The sequence below is a fragment of the Monodon monoceros genome, unplaced genomic scaffold (assembly GCF_005190385.1).
Source record: "Monodon monoceros isolate NGI ecotype Baffin Bay Population unplaced genomic scaffold, NGI_Narwhal_1 Super_Scaffold_12, whole genome shotgun sequence".
Taxonomy (NCBI): Eukaryota; Metazoa; Chordata; class Mammalia; order Artiodactyla; family Monodontidae; genus Monodon; species Monodon monoceros.
In genome coordinates, this window is record NW_021703768.1 from 169,868,409 (window position 1) to 169,889,890 (window position 21,482).

A 21,482-nucleotide genomic window follows, 5' to 3' on the forward strand; every position below is an offset into this window, starting at 1 on the left:
CCTACAACGGGACCAGACACAGTCAACATGATGTGATAGATGGTGTGGTTATTACTGCTATCTTTCCTGTGAACAATTCCCCGGCCTGACTTCCACTATACGTTTCCAACGCACTCCTTCTTGTACTTTTTTAAAATATTTCATTTGTCGTTGAGTGGCATTCCCGCCTTTTGCTGCCTCTAAATCTTCTAGGATTTTAAGTTCTGTGAAGTCTGGTTCTAATGACATAGACCACCTGCTTTTGCACTACAGACCTAGAGATGTGGAACATAGTAGCTTGAAGGGAACTGGTAATAGATTGGAAAAGACAGGAGTATGGATAAAACTGTAAAAGTTATGCGTACTTTTATACACATACATTCCGGCAACAAATGACAGAAGTAGGCAAGTTAACTGGAAGAAACTGTTTTAGCAGGGGAAAAAAAAAGAAACGTAACCGTGTTGTTTCCGCCCGGTTTCGAACCGGGGACCTTTCGCGTGTTAGGCGAACGTGATAACCACTACACTACGGAAACACATGACTGCTTTGCTTCCCATACCTTTTATAGGACTTATGATCATAGTCAATGTCCAGGACCCTCTACCCATTCGCTGGCTCAGAGCCCCCGGAACCATTCTGCCCTGGAATACCGGTCCCTTGGTGGCCTTGGGTAACAGTGTTTGTCATACTGTGGAGCGCGATCCGTTAGTGGGTAGTGAAATCAATCAAGTGTAGCAATTAAAAAAAAAAGTGTGAATGAAAGCAGCGGGCCTCGTGGGAGGGAAGGTAAAATGTGGCTTGAGGCTGGATAACCCTCTCCATTATCTCTGTCTTCTAGGGAGAGAGCTGCCAGGTTTAAATTTTCAGATAATTTGTGCTCTATTGACAGTTAGATCTAAAGGGTTCAAATACATTCAAAGTATATGAGATTTGAATATATTTTCGTCAAAATGTAAATTAGATATGAACAAGCAACAATGAAATTAATTTTACATATGCTTTCAATATAATTATATATTTCTTAGAAATTATACAAAATTATTAAGAATAAAGGGGAGATTGAAATTAGTGAATATCAAATTTTAGGTCGATGTTATTTAAATAAAGCTGAAAAAAATTTATTAAATTTTGAAAACGTAGTGAAATCTTTTAAGTATTTTATAAAAATAAAACCCATTCAATTTCCAGAATTGGGATGAGGTTTAACATATGCTATATGTAGATATGCTATATGTATCTACATGTATGCAAATTTAAGAGTAGTATCGATGGTATAATATTGCAAAATGTTTTTCTGTTGCCGGTGCTTGTTCCCAAAGACCTAGGTAACCAGGAATTGGAACAGAGGCTGAGTCCTACTGAGTAGGGATCCTTAAAGTGTCTGTGACACGGAAGACCCTCTCCCCCAGAGCACAGGGCAGGAGGCCCTCTTGTCCAAGTCTAGTTCAAGGTTACCAAGGGGCCTGCAAGTGGCCCAATCCATGGAAGCTTTACCATTTTCCCTTCCTAGACTATAATTTGACTCTACCCACTTGTCCCTTTTTGCACATCTCGACTCCCTTGGCTTCAATGGAAGCTTCGCTGCTGGCTTTCCTCCTATTCCGACTCCTCCTTCTTGTACCTGAGGCCATCTCCCTGAGGGTCAGATCCCAGCTCACAGCTTGACCCACACTCTATCCCTGCAACTGAGACTCCAGCTAAGACTGCTCTCCCCTGTCTTGCACATGTCCCTTTAGACGTCAACCCAACGTCAAGACTGAACTCATTACTCCTCTCTCCTCTCTCCCCCACCACTTCCAATCTTCAGTATCCGATCTCGGTTGTTAAACCATCGAAAGCAGAAATCCAGGAGACCCCTCTCCTGCCCTGAGTACAAACCATACATCCAGCTCCTTCACCGCTTCTCCGGTCGGCTGCTGCCTTGCCCCTGGCGCCAGCCGCCTCCTGCCTGGACCGTGACTGTTTCCTTCCGGCCCCTCTCCCTGACGCGGTCTCAGTCCCCTCACACCTCCTGCTCATCATTCCTGAAAGAATCCAAGACGTAAATCAGTGCGAGTCCTTCTGCCTCTGCAGCTTTTACTACAGCTCGAGGAAAAGACCAAAGATCCTACCATGAATTTGCCTAACGTCTGAACCTATGAACGCCAAGAGCAACGTGGATCACTTACTAGCACAGGGATTCTAAACCAGACCCGGCCCGAGGGGCAGCGGTAGACGGGGTGGAGAGGAAAGAAAAGCAGGAATTGTAGCAAAAAGCTCGGGCGTGCATGCCCTGGGCTTGTTAGGAGACAGGGAAGAGAAGCTTGTCCACTTAGGATTCTCTCTCTCTTTTTTTTTTTAACATCTTTATGGGAGTATAATTGCTTTACAGTGGTGTGTTAATTTCTGCTTTATAACAAAGTGAATCAGCTATACATATACATATATCCCCATATCTCCTTCCTCTTGAGTCTCCCTCCCACCCTCCCTAACCCACCCCTCTAGGTGGTCACAAAGCCCCAAGCTGATCTCCCTGTGCTATGCGGCTGCTTCCCACTAGCTATCTATTTTACATTTGGTAGTGTATATATGTCCATGCCACTCTCTCACTTTGTTCCAGCTTACTCTTCCCTCTCCCCGTGTCCTCCTGTCCATTCTCTACGTCTGCATCTTTATTCCTGTCGTGCACTTCGGCTTTCTCTTAATGAAAAAGCCAGAATCTTTTAGGAATGTTTTCCAGTCCCACTAAAGGTGGTAAAAAATAACCCTGAAACCACTTTGCAAACGAATCCACAAGCATTTGTACAAGACGAAATGCCAACGTTCAAACTCTTCTAACACCGTCTTGTTTAGACCCAAACGTTCCAAGAAAAGACCATAATAACACTAACTCCCCAGGGACGCGTGAGGTAGGCCTGTACTAGCAACTCTGCCTACTTTACCAACTCTGCCCATTTCCTGTCCACACTGCTCTCAGAGGGTGTCATGCTAAATCCTCCCTAACGCTCCCTTTTGATACACTTCTGAGACCGAAGGTGGTACTATTCTTCGCTTAGCAAGTTTAATAAACCAGCTTTATATAATCAACAGACTTCTCTCGTGGTCTGGTGTGTATGTGGGGAGACTTCTACAGACGGAAAATAGAAAATGGGCTGAATTTACAGGACTAAGGAACAATAAATGGAAAAGGATGAATTCAAGTGAAGTTAAGGAAGAATTTCGTGACAAGACCGGTAAACTGAAGATGTTCATGTTAGGGTGTTCCAAGAAAGGACATTTTAACGTTCCTTTATGTGTAGGGGGAATGTGGAGGCTGGGATGTGTGGGGCAACATTTCACAAAAGATCGACTCAATACCGACCATAAAGGGAGTACACTGGACATGAGGGTCTCGGACATCGAAACAGGGCGGCGGCGGTGAGAGCGCGGAATACTAACCTCTAAATCACCTGGTAAGGTGGTCGCTAATCAGGGGTCCCTGGGGTCCTACCGCAGCGTCCGGGGGTCACTCAGTGCCCTCCCTCCCAGGGCAGCTTGCCCGGGACACGCGGGCAGGTCGTCTCTTAAATAGAGGGCGCCTAATACATGTTGAGCCCTGATAGGCGGATTTCAGTAAGCGGAATGTGGTCTGAGGAATAGGCCCCTAGGAATTTGTTCGCCGGCAGTCACCCTTCACTCTCCCTTTCGGGAAGCGATAGGCCTTAGAGCTGGGTGCACTCCATCTCGAGTGCGGGTCTTGGTCTGGAGAATGCCTTGCTGCCCTTGCATCAAAAGCTCTTTTATTATCGTCATTTCCAAAATGAACCAGCGCCCAACGTGGGGCTCGAACCCACGACCCTGAGATTAAGAGTCTCATGCTCTACCGACTGAGCTAGCCGGGCGGCTAGTGAAGGTACCTTTTCTGTCCCAACGGACCAAGATCCACAAGCAAGGATGCAGGCACACTGCTACGCAACCGCAGAAGTATTATAGAGCGCCAACTGTGCGCCTGGCTCTGCCCTAATGACTAGGACCGAGGGGTCCGAAGTCTACGCCCCCTCGACACGGAAGAGGTGGCCGTGCAGGCGTCCGGGGGGAAGAGCAAAGAGATTAGCTGAGGTAAAGAGACCTGAATTTACGTTGGAGCACTTATGCAGAATATAGACTGCTACGGTACCGCCTCACGGCCAGTCTCCGAGAAACAGAAATAGAGATAAACACACACTTGTCCTTCATGTGACAGCCTTCACTCTCCGGGATGCCGGAGAGACGGTGACTAGGACCAAAAGTTGTTCCCGCCCGGTTTCGAACCGGGGACCTTTCGCGTGTGAGGCGAACGTGATAACCACTACACTACGGAAACACCCATAGCGAGAGCATCACTGATAATACCCTGAAATCTACACGTAGCCGGAACTGGCAGGGTTGAGAAACACCACAAATCCAGAGGAACAAGGGGCTCCCATCAGGGGCCGGCTGAACCGTGTTCAGGTCTTGTGGCCCCATTTTTCTGCCACAGTAGCGCTCGCAGCTCCCGGCACGGCCTAGTACAGTTCACGCACGAGGATTCGTGGTTTTGGCGCGTTCGGACCACCACTTTAGAAAGCACGTCCATTTGGAGCGTCCCCAAGAGGCGGGAAGGGCCTCGAGATCAGGGTCAATTCTATCGCGCAGCGTCCGACACTCGCTGGGGATTCTGTACATGGACACAGGTCCTGTAACTTTCCCCGCAGGTTTTTAAAAAATTTTTAATTAATTGAGATATATATATATATTTTAAAGCATCAAGTATTATTTCTATTGCACAAATAATCTATTTGGCAGAGTTGCTCTGAGTACCACAGCAGTATCTTTATCTTTACTGATGCCGTTCTACAGGCCCCCTAGGATTCTCTCAAGTAAAATCAATTCCGCAAACCCATTCCGAGTCCCTGCTCTTAGACTGCGACTCCACGAAGACAGACCTCGAGGTTTTCTGGGCGTGGAGCACGCGTGGCGCACAGCTCAGAAAGTGTTAAATGAATCGACAGCACTTGGGGAAATAAACTTTTTTTTTTCTTTAAGGCAATACATTGACATGGTTCAAAATTCAAAACACACACAACGACATTTACGGAGAAGTGTCCTTCCTATCCTGGATCCTCAGACTTCCCAGAGAAACTAGTATTCTTCCAGAGATAGACGACGACGATGATAATAATGGGTAGCTAAAACTTGTATCTCACTTACCATGTGCTAAGCAACATTCTAATAGCTTTGCATTACATTAATTTCACTAAGCCCTCTGAGATAGGAACTGCCCTTACTTTATGAGTAAACACAAGACTATAAAGCTATTACATACATTTAACATCCTATTCCCCCCCCCATTTTTTACAGATATACTCTACACACTATTCAGCACCTTGCTTTTTTCACTTCAGAATACTGTACATTTTGAAGAGGATTCCCTTCTTATATCTAAAGTGTTCCAATGTGTGAATGTGCATGTCATGATTTGCAACCGTTCCTTTACTGATGGCAATTAGGAAAGTTCATCTAAACGATGCGATAGTGACCGACCGCAGTTTCTAAAATGGGTGTGGAAATGCCAACTACAGAGGGGAGGAGGAGGGGGAGGGTCTCCGGTCCCACCTCCATCGCACTTCTACAGGCCCCGCCCCCTAGTCTCGGAGGGACGCTCAGAGCCCTCAAACAACAAAGTCCTTCGCCTAGAAGGGCCGGAAGTACTTCAGGGCGCTCAGCGACCGCCGCCCCTCCGCTTCCGGCATCGGCGGTGCGGAGTCCCTGCTGCAGTTCACTGTGTCCGGTCGGTAGGATGGCGCCGGGCCGATGCGGTCATAGCACTGAGAGCAGACGGGCGCCAGGCCCTTCCACCGTCCCCCGAAGTTTATCCCCAGTGGCGGGCGATGGGGGAGGCCGAGCTTTCTGTTTCGTCTGCGTTCCCTGCTCCCTCGCATCACAGAGGCGTGCGCCTCTGTCTTTCTAGGTCTCCCGCCCTGTTCCCGAGTGCCTGCTAGAGCGTCTTCTCACCGTTTTCTGTCACCCAGGGGCCCGGGGCGGGTAAGGGAGGGGAGAGGGATAGAAAGGGATGTAGCGTGACCGCGGATGGAACTCGCGGGCTTCGGTGGCTCGCAGCACCGGAAGTGTTGGGGGGACGGAAATGAGGGGGCGGAGCCAGTAAGTGAGGAGGGGCGGGGGTTTATGAGGAGGCCAAGGGAGCTTTGGGGTAGATTTGCACTCAGGGCCACCTGAGGGACTTGGGGGTATCGCTCAGCTGTATCCCCTCCCCTCTCAGGGACACGGTTGTTGTCTGGGAGTAGGGAACTCTGTGCGGAGGGGTGGGTTGTCGGGAGGACATTTCTCTGGCTGCGCTTGAGGCAAGGTGTATAGAGGCAGGGCTGGGGGTGGGGCTGGGTCGTCAGGGCGTCTGAGAGGGAAGACCCCCCCCCGCCCCCCAGCTCCCCACCGCCCGTCTACACTGGCTGACTGGACACTAAGATGGCTGCCGTTGCCATGGCACCCAACCCTGTGCAGACCCTTCAGGAGGAGGCGGTGTGCGCCATCTGCCTCGATTACTTCACGGACCCTGTGTCCATCGGCTGCGGGCACAACTTCTGCCGAGTGTGTGTAACCCAGCTGTGGGGAGGGGAGGATGAAGAGGACAGGGACGAGTTAGACCGGGAGGAAGAGGAGGAGGACGGAGAGGAGGAGGAAGTGGAGGCTGTGGGGGCCGGTGGGGGGTGGGACACCCCCATGCGGGATGAAGACTATGATGGCGACATGGAGGAGGAAGTCGAGGAGGAAGAGGAGGGTGTGTTTTGGACCAGTGGCATGGGCGGGTCCAACTGGGAAAACATGGACTACGTGTGGGAGGAGGAGGACGAGGAGGAAGACCTGGACTACTACTTGGGGAACGTGGAGGGGGACCTGAGGGGGGAGGATGAGGAGGATGAGGAGGAAGTGCTGGAGGAGGATGAGGAAGAGGAGCTAGATCCCGTCACCCCACTGCCCCCGCCTCCAGCCCCTCGGAGGTGCTTCACCTGCCCCCAGTGCCGCAAGAGCTTTCCCAGGCGGAGCTTCCGCCCCAACCTGCAGCTGGCTAACATGGTCCAGGTGATTCGGCAGATGCACCCAACCCCTGGTCGAGGGAGCCGTGGGAACGAGCAGGGCATTTGTCCCAAACACCAAGAAGCCCTGAAGCTCTTTTGCGAGGTGGATGAAGAAGCCATCTGTGTGGTGTGCCGAGAATCCAGGAGCCACAAACAACACAGCGTGGTGCCATTGGAGGAGGTGGTGCAGGAGTACAAGGTGAGAGAAGTAGAAGGTGGGAGTTTAGTGGGGGTGGAGGGGAAGTAAGAGGAGCTGGGAAAAGGAAACATGTCTTCCCACCCCCCCACCCCCCCGGCTCCCCCTCGAAGAACCTCATGTACTGTTGAGCTGATTCTCCTTACCTGAGCACTTACTGGCACCAGGATGGGTTGGAGTGAGAAGGATCCTGGACACAGACAAAGTAGACACAGTGAAGAAGACCAGGGAAGACTGGCTTCCTCAAAGGAGATCTGGCAAAATTGGTGATGCCATATCTCTGGGCTTTGTCTTCTGTCTTCTTTTACACTTCCACTGTCCCTAAGTAATAGCAAGTGACAAGCCCCTAGGGCTTTACTACCCGTCTCATTTAACTCTGGGTGACTCTTAAATGTGTCCTTGACTGAAACCCCTAGCAATGGAAAGAACTTGGGGCTCAAATAAGAAGGGGCTCTGAGGGGCAGGAATGTAGTATTGACCACTCGTATGAGACCCATACGCTCCTCACTTGCTTTCTAAGGCGTTCCCCACCCACTCCAAGATACGGCTTGGTTCTCTCCGTGGGTCTGCATCATTCTGGTGTCGTGGCCAGGGCTTCTTACCTTTCCTGGGAATTCAGAAAAAAGGGAGAGGTTTTTAAGTCAGAAGACCCGGCTTTTAGTCTCTGAATGTCTTTGAACTTTAATTTCTTAGTATGTCCCCCAGCACTGTTTTAAGCACTTTTCATGGACTGTCTCATTTAAAACTGAGAAAATCCTGTGAGTTTGATATGGTTTGTACTCCTGTCTTGCAGATTGGGAAACAGAGAGATTTAAGTAATATACAAAGGGCCACACAGCTACTAGTAACTGGTGGACTTGGTTATGACCCCCCCCCCGCCCCCCGGCCTATACTGTTAACAGCGTCACCGCCATTTGGATGTCTGTGGTTTGTTTGACTTTTCTGACATGTGACTTTTCTTGGAGGCTGATTCTAGTTTAGTTAATATCTTGCCTCCTACTTCTGATCCTGATTCTTTGGACACAGATAAAGGAGATTTGTGTGTGAGACAGCCAGTAGAAATAACATTATTTAGCAAAGGCCCAGATGGGTTTGTAGCAGTGGAACCAGGAGGAGAGGGTAGCTTCTTCTATGTAGTCTGCACAGAGCTTTTTTGTTTTATGACTTGCGTTTCCACACCTTCCCCGATTCCTACAGTAACGTTATTTAGGTATTATTATCATTACCCCAGTTTTAGAGTGAGATGTCTAGAGCTTCTCAGCTGTGAGTGATACATACAGCTAATACAGACCTATACCCCTCATGACAAGTAACTATTCCTTGCGCACAGTGATTGTCAAACGTGGCTGACTGTCCCAATTATTAGTGGAGGTTTTCAGAAGTACAGTGCGCCCTACCGTTAGAGATTCTGAATCAGTGACAGGGAGAATATCTTTAGAAAGCCCAGGCTAGTATGGGAATCACTGAACTGGTAATACCGCCTGCCTTTTAGGCCCTACATTATTGGGGGAGATTGTGAGCTCCTTTTGTCCTTCCATTTTGTATCCCCTCAGTTTCTAGATAATTGTACTCATCGCACAATGTGCAGTCACTTTGTCAACTGGATCCCAGGGCGGAATATCCATGGTCATTCCACCCCTTCTCCACCCTTCCCTTGCAGAACTCTTCTGAAGAGCTTCTGAAACTGGATTTTAATTTGTGTTAGCCATAGCTGTTGAATGCCAGGCCAGTAGAGCTGTGCAATTTGGAGAGGCCAGAGAGACACAAATAATCTGATCAGCAAATGCAAATACATAAGTTTCATTATGTCAAACGATAATTTGAGTGACTCCCTTTCTAACTTACAGGGTATTTTACAGGCAGGTAGTTTCTTTTCAGGTATGTACACTAACTAGCATTAGCTTGGCACACTGTTGTTTTGTAGAGATATTTCCTTATTGAATAGGTAATAATGCACAAATGATGTATAAATAAAGCTTCAAAAAAGTTAAACGTTCTTGAAACTTTCTCTTAAATGGTACTCTATTTGGATTTGTGTGTATGAATTTTTTGTCAACAATTTAGGAAAAATATTAAATGAGAAACTTATGCATTATGAATTCTGACTTAATAGAGTTGAAATTATTGTGGAGAAAAGTAGATAGTAATAGCGAAAGGCAAAATTTTGTGTAGTTTATGTTATTTTTATGTTATGGATTGATTGTAATTTTATTATGATTTTTTTCTTCGACCAGTTAACCTGTGCAACAACTACCTTTTGTGCTCCGGGACACTCACCTCTTTGGATCAAGGGTCATTGTCAGGCTGTCATTGGCAGCTGAGGCTTGGGTAGGGAATTTTAGATAACATTTAGTACTGATCTTTTGCTCCATGCCAGACACTGTGCTAAGCATAGTGTCTGTGAGGCAGATTCTGTTATTCCCAGTTCCCCTTTTGAGATGAGGAAACTGGAAGCATGGCTTGCCTCGGGCTGCATTCAGGTTCAGATCAGAGTCTGGGCTTGAGCTCTTCTATGCTGTATTACCCCTCAAGGAAAAGGAGAAGGCATAGCAGGCAGAAGGAGTAGATGGCATAAAAAAGGAAAGAGCACGAAAGTTGGGCTTATCTCATCCATTCTAGTCTAACAGCCCGTTAAAGCAAAAGATTTTGCTACGGATGATTAGAACACAGAGCTCAAGAGCATATTTGCTGAGAGAGTTAAAACTTTAGGAGGAGAGGGTTTTCCATTTAGCAAGTAACTGAGTAGGAGAGAAAGCCAGTGGACAGAGAGAAGCATAGAAATTACAATAAGTAAAGCGGGGTTCCTGCTGCCGTGAGTCTGTGTGTCCTGGGGGTAGCACACTTGTAAATGATTGCAGTGTAGGGGAGTATTGTAAAGGCGTATTCACGTTCCTTGGGATCACAGAGGAAGTTGGGGACCATCAGGGACATGGTCAGGTAGCTGGGTTTTAAAGGAAGAATGCCTTGGGCTAAGTGTAGAAGGGCAGCCCCAGGCAGAGGGAACAGCATGGATAAAGGTATGGAACTATGCTCAGGAAAAGACAAGTTTTATGTGACTAAAACTAAGAGTCTATGTTGAGGGGGGTGTAGGAGGGGAGGTGTAGGAGGGGAGGCAAGAAATGAAGAAGCAATGAGAGCCTCATATTTTGCAAGTCATGGAGAACTGTTGAAAGATTTTTAGCACAGGCATAAAATCATCAGAAGAGTATTTAGAGATGAAAATTATGAGGAAGATTGCTTATGAGGGGGAAGGGACTATAGGTAGGAACATTCATATGGAAGGACTTTGTGTGGTGAGGGGCTCAAGCCAGGTTTACTCCAACTCTGAGTGTGGGGCTATGTAGTCATCAGGATCCTACCTTTATTTTTAATTTTTATTTTATTTTTTTTTACTTTTTGGCTGTGCTGCATGGTACGCGGGACCTTAGTTCCCTGACCAGGGATCGAACCCTCGCTCCCTGCAGTGGAAGCGTGGAATCTTAACTGCTGGACTGCCTGGGAAGTCCCAGGATCCTACCTTAAGAGCACACCCAGGGCTTTGTACCTGAGAGCAGGTGGAGGGTTGGAGGCCTTTGTCATCATCTGAAGAGAAGAAAGGGGAGGAAGGGAGTGTGATGCTCCTTTGATACCTGTGATGGTGATCAGGCTTTGAGCCCCAACCCCAAATGGGAGAATGGGGTATGTGGGCTCTGAGAACAGGTGCCCCTCGCATCCCAGGCCTCTAATCTTCCTTTCCCCGTTTCCTTAGGCCAAACTGCAGGGGCACGTGGAACCACTGAGGAAGCACTTGGAGGCTGTGCAGAAGATGAAGGCCAAGGAGGAGAGGCGGGTGACAGAGTTGAAGGTGAGTGAATGTCCTTGACAGGGCTCTGTGGTCAGAGCAGGGAAGATGGGCTCTCACAGGGGGTGACTAGATCCGCTGAAGAGGGGCAGCCGAGGCCTGGGAGAGAGGTAGACACCTTCCCAGGGTTGTGAGGAGAGAGGGGCCTTAGTGGATCAAGAGGCATGTTTGTTCCTAGGTTCCAAAATGGAGTGAAACAGGTTTAGCTTGGAGAGGGTTGGTGCCTGGCCCAAGGCTGCAGAGCAGGTTTACCACCCCAGACACCTAACCCAAGAGCTGCTGCCCCATACTGCTGTGCCCGCCACACCAGATAACACAGAGGTCAGAAGAGGGCAAGGCAAAATTCAGATATCAGCTATCAGAGAAGCTCCATCCAGGTTCCAGGATAGATGGCAAATGGTGGGCAAAGCAGCACTGAGCATGAGGGGAGGAATGTTAGCACTGCAGAGACCTAATATCTTCTGGTCCAGTGTTTCTCAGCCTTTTTAAAATTATTGCTCACCCCTCCCCAAGGAGTATTTTTAGATATTTTCCCCCGAATTCCCACCCCTTACCTCTGCCTCTTTTTGTAAGGCCGGGAGGCACTGGAATAGCCTGGCACTGAGCTTTGGAGACCAAGCTAGGGCATCCTTCCTGTCTGTCCTCTTCCCCCATCCCTCCAATGCCTGCCACCCTGAGAGGGTGGCTGAGCCTTGCCGCTTCCCGGGGCCGTGCTCATTCATTGCCACCTACACATTAGGGACTCTGTTGCTGGCAGTTGCTAGGCACTGAGTGGTGAAATCTGAGTCTGGGAGTTGGGGAGTTATCTTGCTTCTAGCCAGCTGCCCAAGTTGAGACTTTTGGGCTCCTGGAGTGCAGAGGTGTCAGGATCTGAGTTTCACTGGGACAGAGAGTGAAACTATTTCCTTCACCCACTTGGCCAGCCAGGACTTTCCTCCCCACTCTGGCCTGTTACTCTTTTTCCTAAGAATGTCTCCATCTTATATCTGGGCAAAAAGTGTGCCCATCATCTGGGATTGTCCAGCCCAGGCAGATAGGGTGGGAATGGGCAGAGGTTTTCTCTCATTATATATAGAAGTTACCTACATAATAATATCCATGATTTTGCCCCTTGGCCCATAAAGTGTAAAATATTATCTGACCCTTTACAGAAGAAGTTTGCTGACTCCTGATCTAGAAGTATTGGGTGACTTTCCCAAGGTCCTTAGTGGTATAGCCAGGACCCTAATTTCATATCTTGATTCCTGAATTTTTTATTCATTTCAAAAACTTCTTACCAGCACCTACTCTGTGGTCGGCACTGTGGCAACAGCGCTTACAGAGAAGTGGGTGAAGACAATGTTAAAAGATACTCCACTGTAAATACAACATTTCAAATTGAGATATATGCCATGAGGAGATACAATGATATTTATGAGGGTGGTCCTGATTTAGATCTGGAAGAGAGATACTTCTCTTAGGTATGTTTAAGCTTAGACCTGAAGAACGAGTCAAGTTAGGTAGCCAGGGTGGAGATAAGTGTTGCAGGCATTGGTTGGTGAGTTTGGGACCAGTGTGCCAGGAGCATGGAAGTGGTGCCTGCTAAAGCCAGGAGATGGGGAAGGGGACAGGGCCCTTTTTCCATTCAGAATGTAGGGCTCCTTTGCCTTGGATTGAGGGGCAGCAGTTGCAAAATTGGAGGTTTATGTTTCTGTGTGTTGAGGTGGTATCCACCATCCCCTTTGCATCATCCCAGAGCCAGATGAAGTCAGAGCTGGCAGCTGTGGCCTCAGAATTTGGGCGGCTGACACGGTTTCTGGCCGAAGAGCAGGCAGGGCTAGAGCGGCGCCTCCGAGAGATGCACGAAGCTCAGCTGGGGCGCGCGGGAGCAGCGGCCAGCCGCCTCTCGGAGCAGGCTGCCCAGCTGAGCCGCCTGCTGGCTGAGGCCCAGGAGCGGAGCCAGCAGGGGGGCCTGCGGCTGCTCCAGGTGAGCAATGGCCCCTTCCCTGTCCACCCTCCAGAACCCTGTGTCTGCTCTGTCAGGCAGTGCTTACCAAACACCTGTCCAGAGCTGCCTCTCTTCTCATTGGGAGGAACCCACAGTGATTTAACCTGAAGACCAAAAAGGTTTTTGAGGCTGCAGAGTAGTTGATGCCAAATGTGGTGTGTGTTGATTATACGCAATGAAAAGAACGAAGATTCTGTTCGTAGAAGGAGGGCTTTAAGAGTTGAGGAAAGAATTTTTGACAGTGACATCCTGAAAAATATAACCAAGTCGTATTGTGAAAATCCTTTTACTGGGGTTGAAAATTCTGTTGGGTCCACAGTAGGATGAGTTAAATTAGGCATACTGAGGCATAGGGGTGGTCGAGATGGATGCATGTTCACTGAGGGCCTTGTGTCCTTTTTCTTACTCCCTTGTTCAAGTTCAGTTCTTTCTCTGGCTGGAATCAGATGGGGAGAAGGGAGCCATCCCTGTGCAGCTGACTCTCTCTTTGTCTCTTTCTCCCTCTCCCTCTTTTTGTTTCTGTTATTCCCAGGACATCAAGGAGACTTTCAATAGGTGTGTTCCCACCCTTTATCCTTTGTGACCCAGTGGCATCTGGTTCCCCATCCCTGCCTCTCTTGGATATCCTGCTCCTCTCCTTCCTTCCCCAGGACCCGAGTTTCTGCCTCCTGGACCCTCTCCTTCCCCTCAGCTTCTGCTCTTCCCTCTGGGAATATCATGGTCCCACCCCCCTGCCCGGTCCCCTTCCTCCAGGTGTGAAGAGATACAGCTGCAGCCCCCAGAGGTCTGGTCCCCTGACCCGTGTCAACCCCATAGCCATGACTTCCTGACAGACGCCATCGTGAGGAAAATGAGCCGGATGTTCTGTCAGGCTGCCCGAGGTAGGGAGGTCATGTTTGACCTTCCTTTGCCTTTTTCTTCACATACCTGAGATTGGGTTCTGAGGGAAGTTGGGCCCTGGGGGAATAGTGGGTACTGAGATGGAGCAGGATACAGGGAGGCCAACTGGGGGGGCTTCAAGCCAAGAGTAGCTTTTTTCCTAGCCCAGGTAGGTGTTGGGGAATAAGAGCTGGGGCCAGAGGGAAACAGATGGTGTTTTGGTGTCCTGAAAACAGAGTGGGGAAAGGAGGAGAGCCCCTAGGAACTTGAGCCTGGACTCTAGGTTGGGGTGGGGAGCTGAGGACAGCTGGATGGTGGGGAGGGAGAGAGGTGAAGGGCAGGGCAGCAGGAAAGGCCAAACCTTGGAGTTAGCTGCTAACAGGGAACAGTCGTTCCAGCCTTGGCGTATTTGTCCTCCCTCCTCCCAAGTGGACCTGACGCTGGACCCTGACACGGCTCACCCGGCCCTGATGCTGTCCCCTGACCGCCGGGGGGTCCGCCTGGCAGAGCGGCGGCAGGAGGTTGCTGACCATTCCAAGCGCTTCTCGGCAGACTGCTGCGTGCTGGGGGCCCAGGGCTTCCGCTCTGGCCGGCACTACTGGGAGGTAGAGGTGGGCGGGCGGCGGGGCTGGGCAGTGGGTGCTGCCCGTGAATCAACCCATCATAAGGAGAAGGTGGGCTCTGGGGGGTCCTCTGTGGGCAGCGGTGATGCCAGCTCCTCCTCTCGCCATCACCACCGCCGCCGCCGGCTCCACCTGCCCCAGCAGCCCCTGCTCCAGCGGGAAGTGTGGTGTGTGGGCACCAATGGCAAACGCTACCAGGCACAGAGCTCAACGGAGCAGACACTGCTGAGCCCAAGTGAGAAACCAAGGCGCTTTGGTGTGTACCTGGACTATGAGGCCGGGCGCCTGGGCTTCTACAACGCAGAGACTCTGGCTCATGTGCACACCTTTTCGGCTGCCTTCCTGGGCGAGCGTGTCTTCCCTTTCTTCCGGGTGCTCTCCAAGGGTACCCGTATCAAGCTCTGCCCTTGATCAACCTGCCACCCGCAGGGGCCCCTCTGGTTAGCACTGGGGGGCGGGTGGTGGTGGAAAGTAGCCCATAAATTTGGGAGCTCAAAGGCTCCTCTATTTGTTACTGCGTTGCTTGCGGCTCCTCCTTGACCCCAGGCCCCTGCTTCTCCCTTAGGAGCCTAACGAACTCCCCTAGCCGCCAGCTCAGTCTTCTCACCTACTATGTTTGTCCAACAGGTCTGCATGGGTCCCTGATGAGAACAGTTGCCTGGTCTTCTCTCCCTCCCTCCGCCCAGGGATCTGAGTTTTTGAGTAGGGGATGAGGGGAGATTGTAATCTCATTATAAACTTCCCTTTCCCCATCCCTGTTCAACTTTCATGTCAGTTCTGAGACTGGAGGATTTGGGCAAGACTCATGACAGCCCTCATTTCCAACTCCGTTTTCTGATGCAAATTTTAGCTAAGGGATTTGGAAGCTTTTGGGGGGGGAAGCAGGCTGGGAAAAGGGTAGACCTGGATAATAAACAGTCTACTCTCTGGGGGAAGTACGAAGGATTCTAATTTTTCTTCCATCCCCAATTTCTACCTCCATAGACTGGCCAGAATTTAGCTTCAGTGAGAGATCTGGAATGGTCGACATGATCAAAACTCCATACATCACATCACCCAATAAATTATTCCTCGCCCCCTTCCTTTTTTTCAGCACTTAATCTAGGAGCAAAGCTCCTCCCCTCCCCAAACCCTCAGGTCTTTTCACGGCCAGGCTCCTTTCCCTTTTGTTCAGTGGAGTTTCTTTTGTCAGGGTTCCAGCCTCTCTTCTTTGCTTAGTTCCCTCCATTTGGTGAGCCCTGGAGGGGAGCCTGGGGACAGGGATTTGAATCCCTGGGAGGAAAGCCTTGGGCAGAATCTATTTTTCTAGTAACCCTTTGCCTTCTGTCACTTATCAGCTTTTGTCCTCTGCTTTGATGGCTGGGGTCAATTTATGCTCCTGGGGGAAAGGGAAGATGGGTTGTGTTGCGGAAATAAAAAGTTTATTTGCTGCTTTTGTGGAGTCCACTCCTTTAGAAAAGTAAAAGTAAGGAGATGCCACCAAATGGAGGACAGATTAATTGTACCTTCCCTATCAGGTGTGATTCTGTTTCAACAGACTAAGGTATAAATCTTATTACCCCCCTCCATTTGAATACCCTGCCTAGCCTGTTACTGGCAGGCCCCTCAGAATACCACTTCTTTTCTACCACTGCTATGAGACTTTATACCATACCATGGCCCTCGAGCCCAAGACTCAGGCACACTACATCTCCAAAGTCTTTTTATATGTCATTATATCTAGTTGAAATCCCACTAAATCGAAGTCAAAGAAAAGACTCATTGCCATTATGAGTTGGAGGGTATATGTAAGAGACCTCAATATGCTGCACATCTGTCATTTAGCTGCCACTTGAGGAAAAGCCATCTCTGTGATTATATTTATTAACACCTCCAGACCATCCCACACTATTTCAATCTTCAATTACGGAAGAAGTGCAAAGGAGTCATTACGCAGCAGCTCTTCTGGTGAGTTGCCTTGCCTTAAAGCAGGGGTCCCCAACCTCTGGTGAGTGGCGGGCGAGCAAGGAAGCTTTGGTCTGCTGCTCCCCATTGCTCACATTACCGCCCCAACCACCAACCTCTCCCCAAACCCTGGTCCGTGGAAAAAGTGCCTTCCATGAAACAAGTCCCTGCTGTCAAAAAGGTCGGGGAGCACTGCCTTAAAGGATTAAAACAAGAAAAGCAAAACCTTTTTAAACCAGAGCCCCAATCTGATGCAGACTGCACAAACCTGATGAGTTTCAGGAAGTTTTCAGAGAAGACACTCACTATAAAAGAAAATCAGTTTAATTTTTAAAGCTCTCCCATGTTTTTAGCGGGTGCCAATGGTCACCTGCCACACTCGCACCAGGTTGTCTGTGTAGCCAGCAAACAGAGTCTGCAAGGGAGAAATGACAGGTTAAATCAGAGCCATGGAGTTCTACAGTCCTGCTACTGCAACAAAGATGGCCCTTTTTAATCACCCACTACTATTCACGGGTGATTATGTATTCCTAGAGGAAGCAACAGCTGGCAGTAAGCACACACAGGTTTGTAAACTGGTGAAGTTAATCAAGGTCTTAATTGAAGACAGGTAACCACTGCCCCATGGACCACAATCTTCCTACTGATGCTGTGTCAGTAAAATGACAATAAGCCATCATTTTACTTATGTCAAAGACACTGGTTTTATAAATGGCTGACGAGCAGAAAGTGAGAAAGGTTAAAAGCTGAATCACCTGAGGACAGACCCACTTACCTGGCCATCAGCAGACCAGGCCAGAGAGGTACATTGAGGCGGCTCTGCCTTGCTGCTGGTACTGATAACTTCTTGCTTCAGTTCATCCACAATGATTTTGCCCTCCAAGTCCTGGGGAAGGGGTAAAACCGGACACTCAGCACTTCAATGCCACTCTCAAAAGCCTCTCTGATCTGTAATTCAGTAATTCTCAAAAGAGAATGATTTTTTTCCCCCCTTGGGGACAGTTGGCAATGCCGAGAGGCATTTTTGTTTGCCACTAGTTTGCTACAGGCATCTTGTGGGAAGTAGAGGCCTGGGAGGCTGTTACACATCCTAAAGTGCACAAGACTGCCTCTTCCAACAGTGGATTACCCGAAGTGTCAATTGTGCTGAGGTTGAGTAAATTGCTACACTTGGTCATCCTTCTTTTTCAGTAGGCAAAGATCCACCACCACTGCAAATCCCAAGAAGTTTTACCCATTCTTCTCAGGTATCCACTGGCAGTGTGATGGTTCAGTTGTTCATGAAGTTCAAATCCCACCAGTGAGCCAGATGACACACTGGGAAATAACATTGCCAGGGCTTGCAGAGCCAGGTATCTGGCCTCAACTGCAGCCCACACTCACCCAGATCTTGATGCTAGGGCCCGTAGCAGCACAGAGCCAGTAGCGGTTGGGACTGAAGCACAGGGCATTGATGATGTCCCCACCATCTAGCGTGTAAAGGTGCTTGCCTTCATTGAGGTCCCACAACATGGCCTGGCCATCCTGGGTGGACAAGGCACAAGTGAGGGCAATGTGACTCCTTCCGGATGTTAATCCCATCCACCTTGTCTCAAGATTCTGCCTTAGTTCTTAACTGCTTATCACGGTACCCTGACCTCCCCAAAGCCAATTTCTCAAGTATCAACATTTATCTCTGTATGCTTTTCCTTTAATACATGACACCTCACTAACCCTATCAAGAGTCTCTGACAACTTCAAAATGCATCACTATAAGCTCCAAAAACACAGGATCCTAATCTCATCAGCAGCTTTAAGAAACCAGCTTCACAGAAAAGGATCTCTTTTAAAGAGCATACCATATCTATGTCATTTTCAGAATATTCTTCAGAAACATTTACTCTTAAATTGCTATCTCATTATCTTAGGTATTCTAAGACACTGTCCCCCAATGAGTAGGAGACTCCTGGCCTCTGAATACCTTGCCTCCAGAAGCACAGAGGGATCCATCTGGAGAGACGGTCACAGTGTTCAGGTAGCCTGTGTGGCCAATGTGATTGGTCTTCAGCTTACAGTTTGCCAAGTTCCATACCTGGAATTGTGGGTCATAGGTGAAGAACCTGGCCTGGGGATCCATCAGGGTCAAGAGGGCTCAGCTCAAATAAAAGGCATGGCACCGTGCTTAAAAGTATTCCTGGATAGGACAGCCAATTTCCATTCTATCAGTAACAAAAAAAGGTCAAAGAATCTGTCTTGGCAACGTAAGGACAATGAGGATTAAAACTGGGGAGGGGGAAAAAAAAAAAAGCTTTCTGTGTTGCCATCTTACAAGGGACTCTGGGTTCCCAATTAGCTACTTCAGACCAAATATCAAAATTTAATGGCCTGTAATGAGCAAATATCAAGAAAATGGTCACTTGAGGAACAAAGCTTTCAGAGTGACCAACTGGGAGGCAGTGGGAACACATTCTGGTTGGCAAAGGCCTTACACCCTGGGTCCAAGCTCACCTTGACCAACTTGTCCCAGCCACAGGAGACAATAATGGGATTGCTGCTGTTGGGTGAGAAGCGGACGCAAGACACCCACTCTGAGTGGCTCTCATCCTGCAAAGGATGGAAAGGAAATAAGGAGAAACTGTCTTGTCCCATGAAACTGTAGACCCCCACCCCTCCCCTCAGTTACGTGGGATGTTGACAGTCTTGTATTCATACCTTCAGAATCCAAACCTTTAAGATTGACAGAACCCCTTTAGGTTCCAGATGAGGCTTGAAATCACCATATAAAGGCACCATTAAGAAGGGTGGGAGAAAGTGTTCAACATGTGCTCCCTACACGTGCCTTCACTTTACCTGGACAGTATATTTGCATACACCCAGAGTATTCCATAGCTTGATGGTTTTATCTCGGGAGCCAGAGACAATTTGCCGGTTGTCAGAAGAGAAGGCCACACTCAGCACATCCTTGGTATGGCCTACAAACCGGCGCGTGGTGGTGCCCCTGAAAGGAAGGACGTGGTTACTCTCTAGACCGACTTTGCAAACATTCTTACACAGTCAGACTGTTTCCCTGGCCTGGTTCCTCTCCCAGTGGAGCGGCATCACTCACACAACCCTGGACATGGCTTTGATAACAGCAGGCCCTTGGCCGAGAATATGCCGGAGAATCCCTTCAGAATTGCAGGACATGTCCTCACTCCCATGTGGGGATTGGTTGACAATGTCACCTCTCATCACCAAGATCCTCCGTTATGCCTGACCATCCAAAGACTGAGCTACCAGCACACAACACAGTCAAACTGTGCCTACTCCCAAGTGCAATATCTGATAAAACTGCTCGGCCAGACCACTCCTCAGCAATTCTGTATAACATTAAAAACAAGGAGGGTGGCCACACAACTATCTTCTCCAGGTATTCTCTGCCTTATAGTTCCCACAACGAACCCATCACCCCTGGGAAACCACTTCCAGATATTATCTACCTCATTTCTACCCAGCTTTCCCCCAGTGCCCCAGAGCAGCTACTTGCGTTGTGAGATCCCAGAGGCGAAGGGTTCCATCCCAGGAGCCTGAGAGGGCAAACTGGCCATCTGAGGAGATGACCACGTCACTAACAAAGTGGGAGTGACCCCGAAGAGCACGCTGTGGGATACCGTAGTTGGTCTCATCTCTGGTCAGCTTCCACATGATGATGGTCTTGTCTAAGGGCAGGTAAAACAAAAGAAAACCCAGTGAGAAACCCCACAGCCCACCCTCTGACCTACTGGATAATGCCTCAAGGTGACTGGTGGGCTCACAAGATTAATTAAGGGCGTTTAGGGGGTAGGGGAACTACAGGCTATGACTGCAGTTACTAGCCAAATCCAAGTGACTCTCTATTCAAGAGTCAAGTAGAGCTAAGTGGTACCCTGAGAATTTAACTCAGGTGTGTGGAACTTTACCAGGTTATGGATGCCCCTTTTGGAGATTCAGACCGATTCAACGTCTATTTTATTTTCTGAGATCTAATGCATTAACACAGCAGCCTGGGTGTGGGAAGACTAGCTGTGGGCCTCCAAAGACTACTGAGGGCTGCAAGAAGTGCTGGAATTAGAAGTCACTTTAGGCGCTACAGGACTGCCTGCTCTCCCTGCAACGTGTTCCACTCAACAAGCTTTCCTATTAAGTGCCAGACATGATCCTAACCTTAGATGATCCATTTTTAAATAGCGTGGGCGCAAACGCAAGGCACAAGAAGTCTCTAAAGGCAACCAGGTACACAGTGAATAAGAAAAACCCAGAGCAGAATGGGCAGACCCGGGTTAGCCGTGAGACTGATGTCACGAGGTTCTCCGTGGAGTCCCCCCACTTCCCACCGAGTAGACGGCCGGGCGGCAGCTCAGAAACAGCCTCTGGGTTTCAGCATGGGCACTCAGATGGCATGTTGGGTTCATCACCGCGCCGCCCGACCCGTAGGCTCCTAGGCACACAGCCACACACGCGGGTTAGGGTACTAGAGACTTTAAAAAAGCCCCCAACCGTGCAACCCTCCCGGCAGCCATCCGTGTTTCGGAGTCTGCCAAGTGGGGACGCCTCATGGGTTTAGCCGTGCTGACAACTAGGCAGGGGTCAACTCACACCCCACCTCGCGGCCCACAGGCCCAGTCATGCGAAGCGCGCAACGCCCCCTACCCCTCAGTCCTCTACCTGACACCTCAGCCGTACCTCGAGAGGCGGACAGTATCATGTCCGGGAACTGGGGAGTGGTAGCGATCTGGGTCACCCAGCCGTTGTGGCCCTTGAGGGTGCCACGAAGGGTCATCTGTTCAGTCATGACGGCGGCGGATGCGGGTGTCGCCGCAGCGACAAGGATGGAACTGGATAGCTCAGAGAGACGACTCACACACACACGTTCCTGCCGCGGCCCTGCGGAGAGAAAGAGCGAGCAGCTCCGCGCCGGAACCGGAAATATCCGACCTCCCGAGCAAAATGGCGCCCTCCTTATAA

General features: G+C 49.4%; 2 protein-coding genes and 5 non-coding genes across 12 annotated transcripts; 1 reads left to right on the plus strand and 6 right to left on the minus strand.

Annotated features, from left to right (window-relative positions):
* Nucleotides 1-442: 442 nt before the first annotated feature.
* Nucleotides 443-515, minus strand: TRNAV-AAC. Its single transcript has one exon. It is a non-coding gene; the product is annotated as a tRNA-Val (tRNA).
* Nucleotides 516-3,767: 3,252 nt separating this feature from the next.
* TRNAK-CUU lies at nt 3,768-3,840 on the minus strand. The gene has a single exon. It is a non-coding gene; the product is annotated as a tRNA-Lys (tRNA).
* Nucleotides 3,841-4,228: 388 nt separating this feature from the next.
* On the minus strand, nt 4,229-4,301 carry TRNAV-CAC. The gene has a single exon. It is a non-coding gene; the product is annotated as a tRNA-Val (tRNA).
* A 1,378-nt stretch (nt 4,302-5,679) lies between these two features.
* TRIM41 (tripartite motif containing 41) lies at nt 5,680-16,006 on the plus strand. Of its 6 annotated transcripts, none has more exons than XM_029216017.1 (7): nt 6,145-7,249; nt 10,995-11,090; nt 12,790-13,053; nt 13,607-13,629; nt 13,828-13,955; nt 14,383-14,564; nt 15,204-16,005. In XM_029216017.1, the coding sequence occupies exons 1-7, from the start codon at nt 6,440-6,442 to the stop codon at nt 15,219-15,221; spliced, it is 1,521 nt and encodes a 506-aa protein (XP_029071850.1). In that variant the 5' UTR covers nt 6,145-6,439; the 3' UTR covers nt 15,222-16,005. The 6 variants fall into 6 exon arrangements, 5 of the variants coding, with proteins under 5 accessions (XP_029071849.1, XP_029071850.1, XP_029071851.1 ...); XM_029216018.1 differs by having other exon boundaries at nt 14,383-14,558; XM_029216016.1 differs by having other exon boundaries at nt 5,680-7,249; nt 12,823-13,053; nt 14,383-16,006.
* An 822-nt stretch (nt 16,007-16,828) lies between these two features.
* On the minus strand, nt 16,829-21,439 carry RACK1 (receptor for activated C kinase 1). The gene is made up of 8 exons (XM_029216038.1): nt 21,201-21,439; nt 20,026-20,197; nt 19,350-19,497; nt 19,008-19,103; nt 18,481-18,591; nt 17,904-18,044; nt 17,296-17,406; nt 16,829-16,935 (listed from the first exon to the last, which is right to left on the minus strand). Exons 1-8 carry the CDS (start codon nt 21,307-21,309, stop codon nt 16,870-16,872), a joined length of 954 nt encoding a protein of 317 aa, XP_029071871.1. The 5' UTR covers nt 21,310-21,439; the 3' UTR covers nt 16,829-16,869.
* Nucleotides 19,662-19,740, minus strand: LOC114893495. The gene has a single exon (XR_003792914.1). It is a non-coding gene; the product is annotated as a small nucleolar RNA SNORD96 family (small nucleolar RNA).
* Nucleotides 20,871-20,938, minus strand: LOC114893504. Its single transcript, XR_003792923.1, has one exon. It is a non-coding gene; the product is annotated as a small nucleolar RNA SNORD95 (small nucleolar RNA).
* Nucleotides 21,440-21,482: the final 43 nt, after the last annotated feature.

Coding starts and splice junctions, on each gene's coding strand:
- TRIM41 (XM_029216015.1), top strand. CDS start 6,440: ATGGCTGCCGTTGCCATGGCACCCAACCCTGTGCAGACCCTTCAGGAG. Junction 11,091..12,789: donor GGCGGGTGACAGAGTTGAAG/GTGAGTGAATGT, acceptor CTGTGTGTTGAG/GTGGTATCCACCATCCCCTT. Junction 13,630..13,827: donor ATCAAGGAGACTTTCAATAG/GTGTGTTCCCAC, acceptor CCCTTCCTCCAG/GTGTGAAGAGATACAGCTGC.
- RACK1 (XM_029216038.1), bottom strand. CDS start 21,309: ATGACTGAACAGATGACCCTTCGTGGCACCCTCAAGGGCCACAACGGC. Junction 20,198..21,200: donor GATACTGTCCGCCTCTCGAG/GTACGGCTGAGG, acceptor ACCTGCCCTTAG/ACAAGACCATCATCATGTGG. Junction 18,045..18,480: donor TCTGTGCTTCTGGAGGCAAG/GTATTCAGAGGC, acceptor TTGTCCACCCAG/GATGGCCAGGCCATGTTGTG.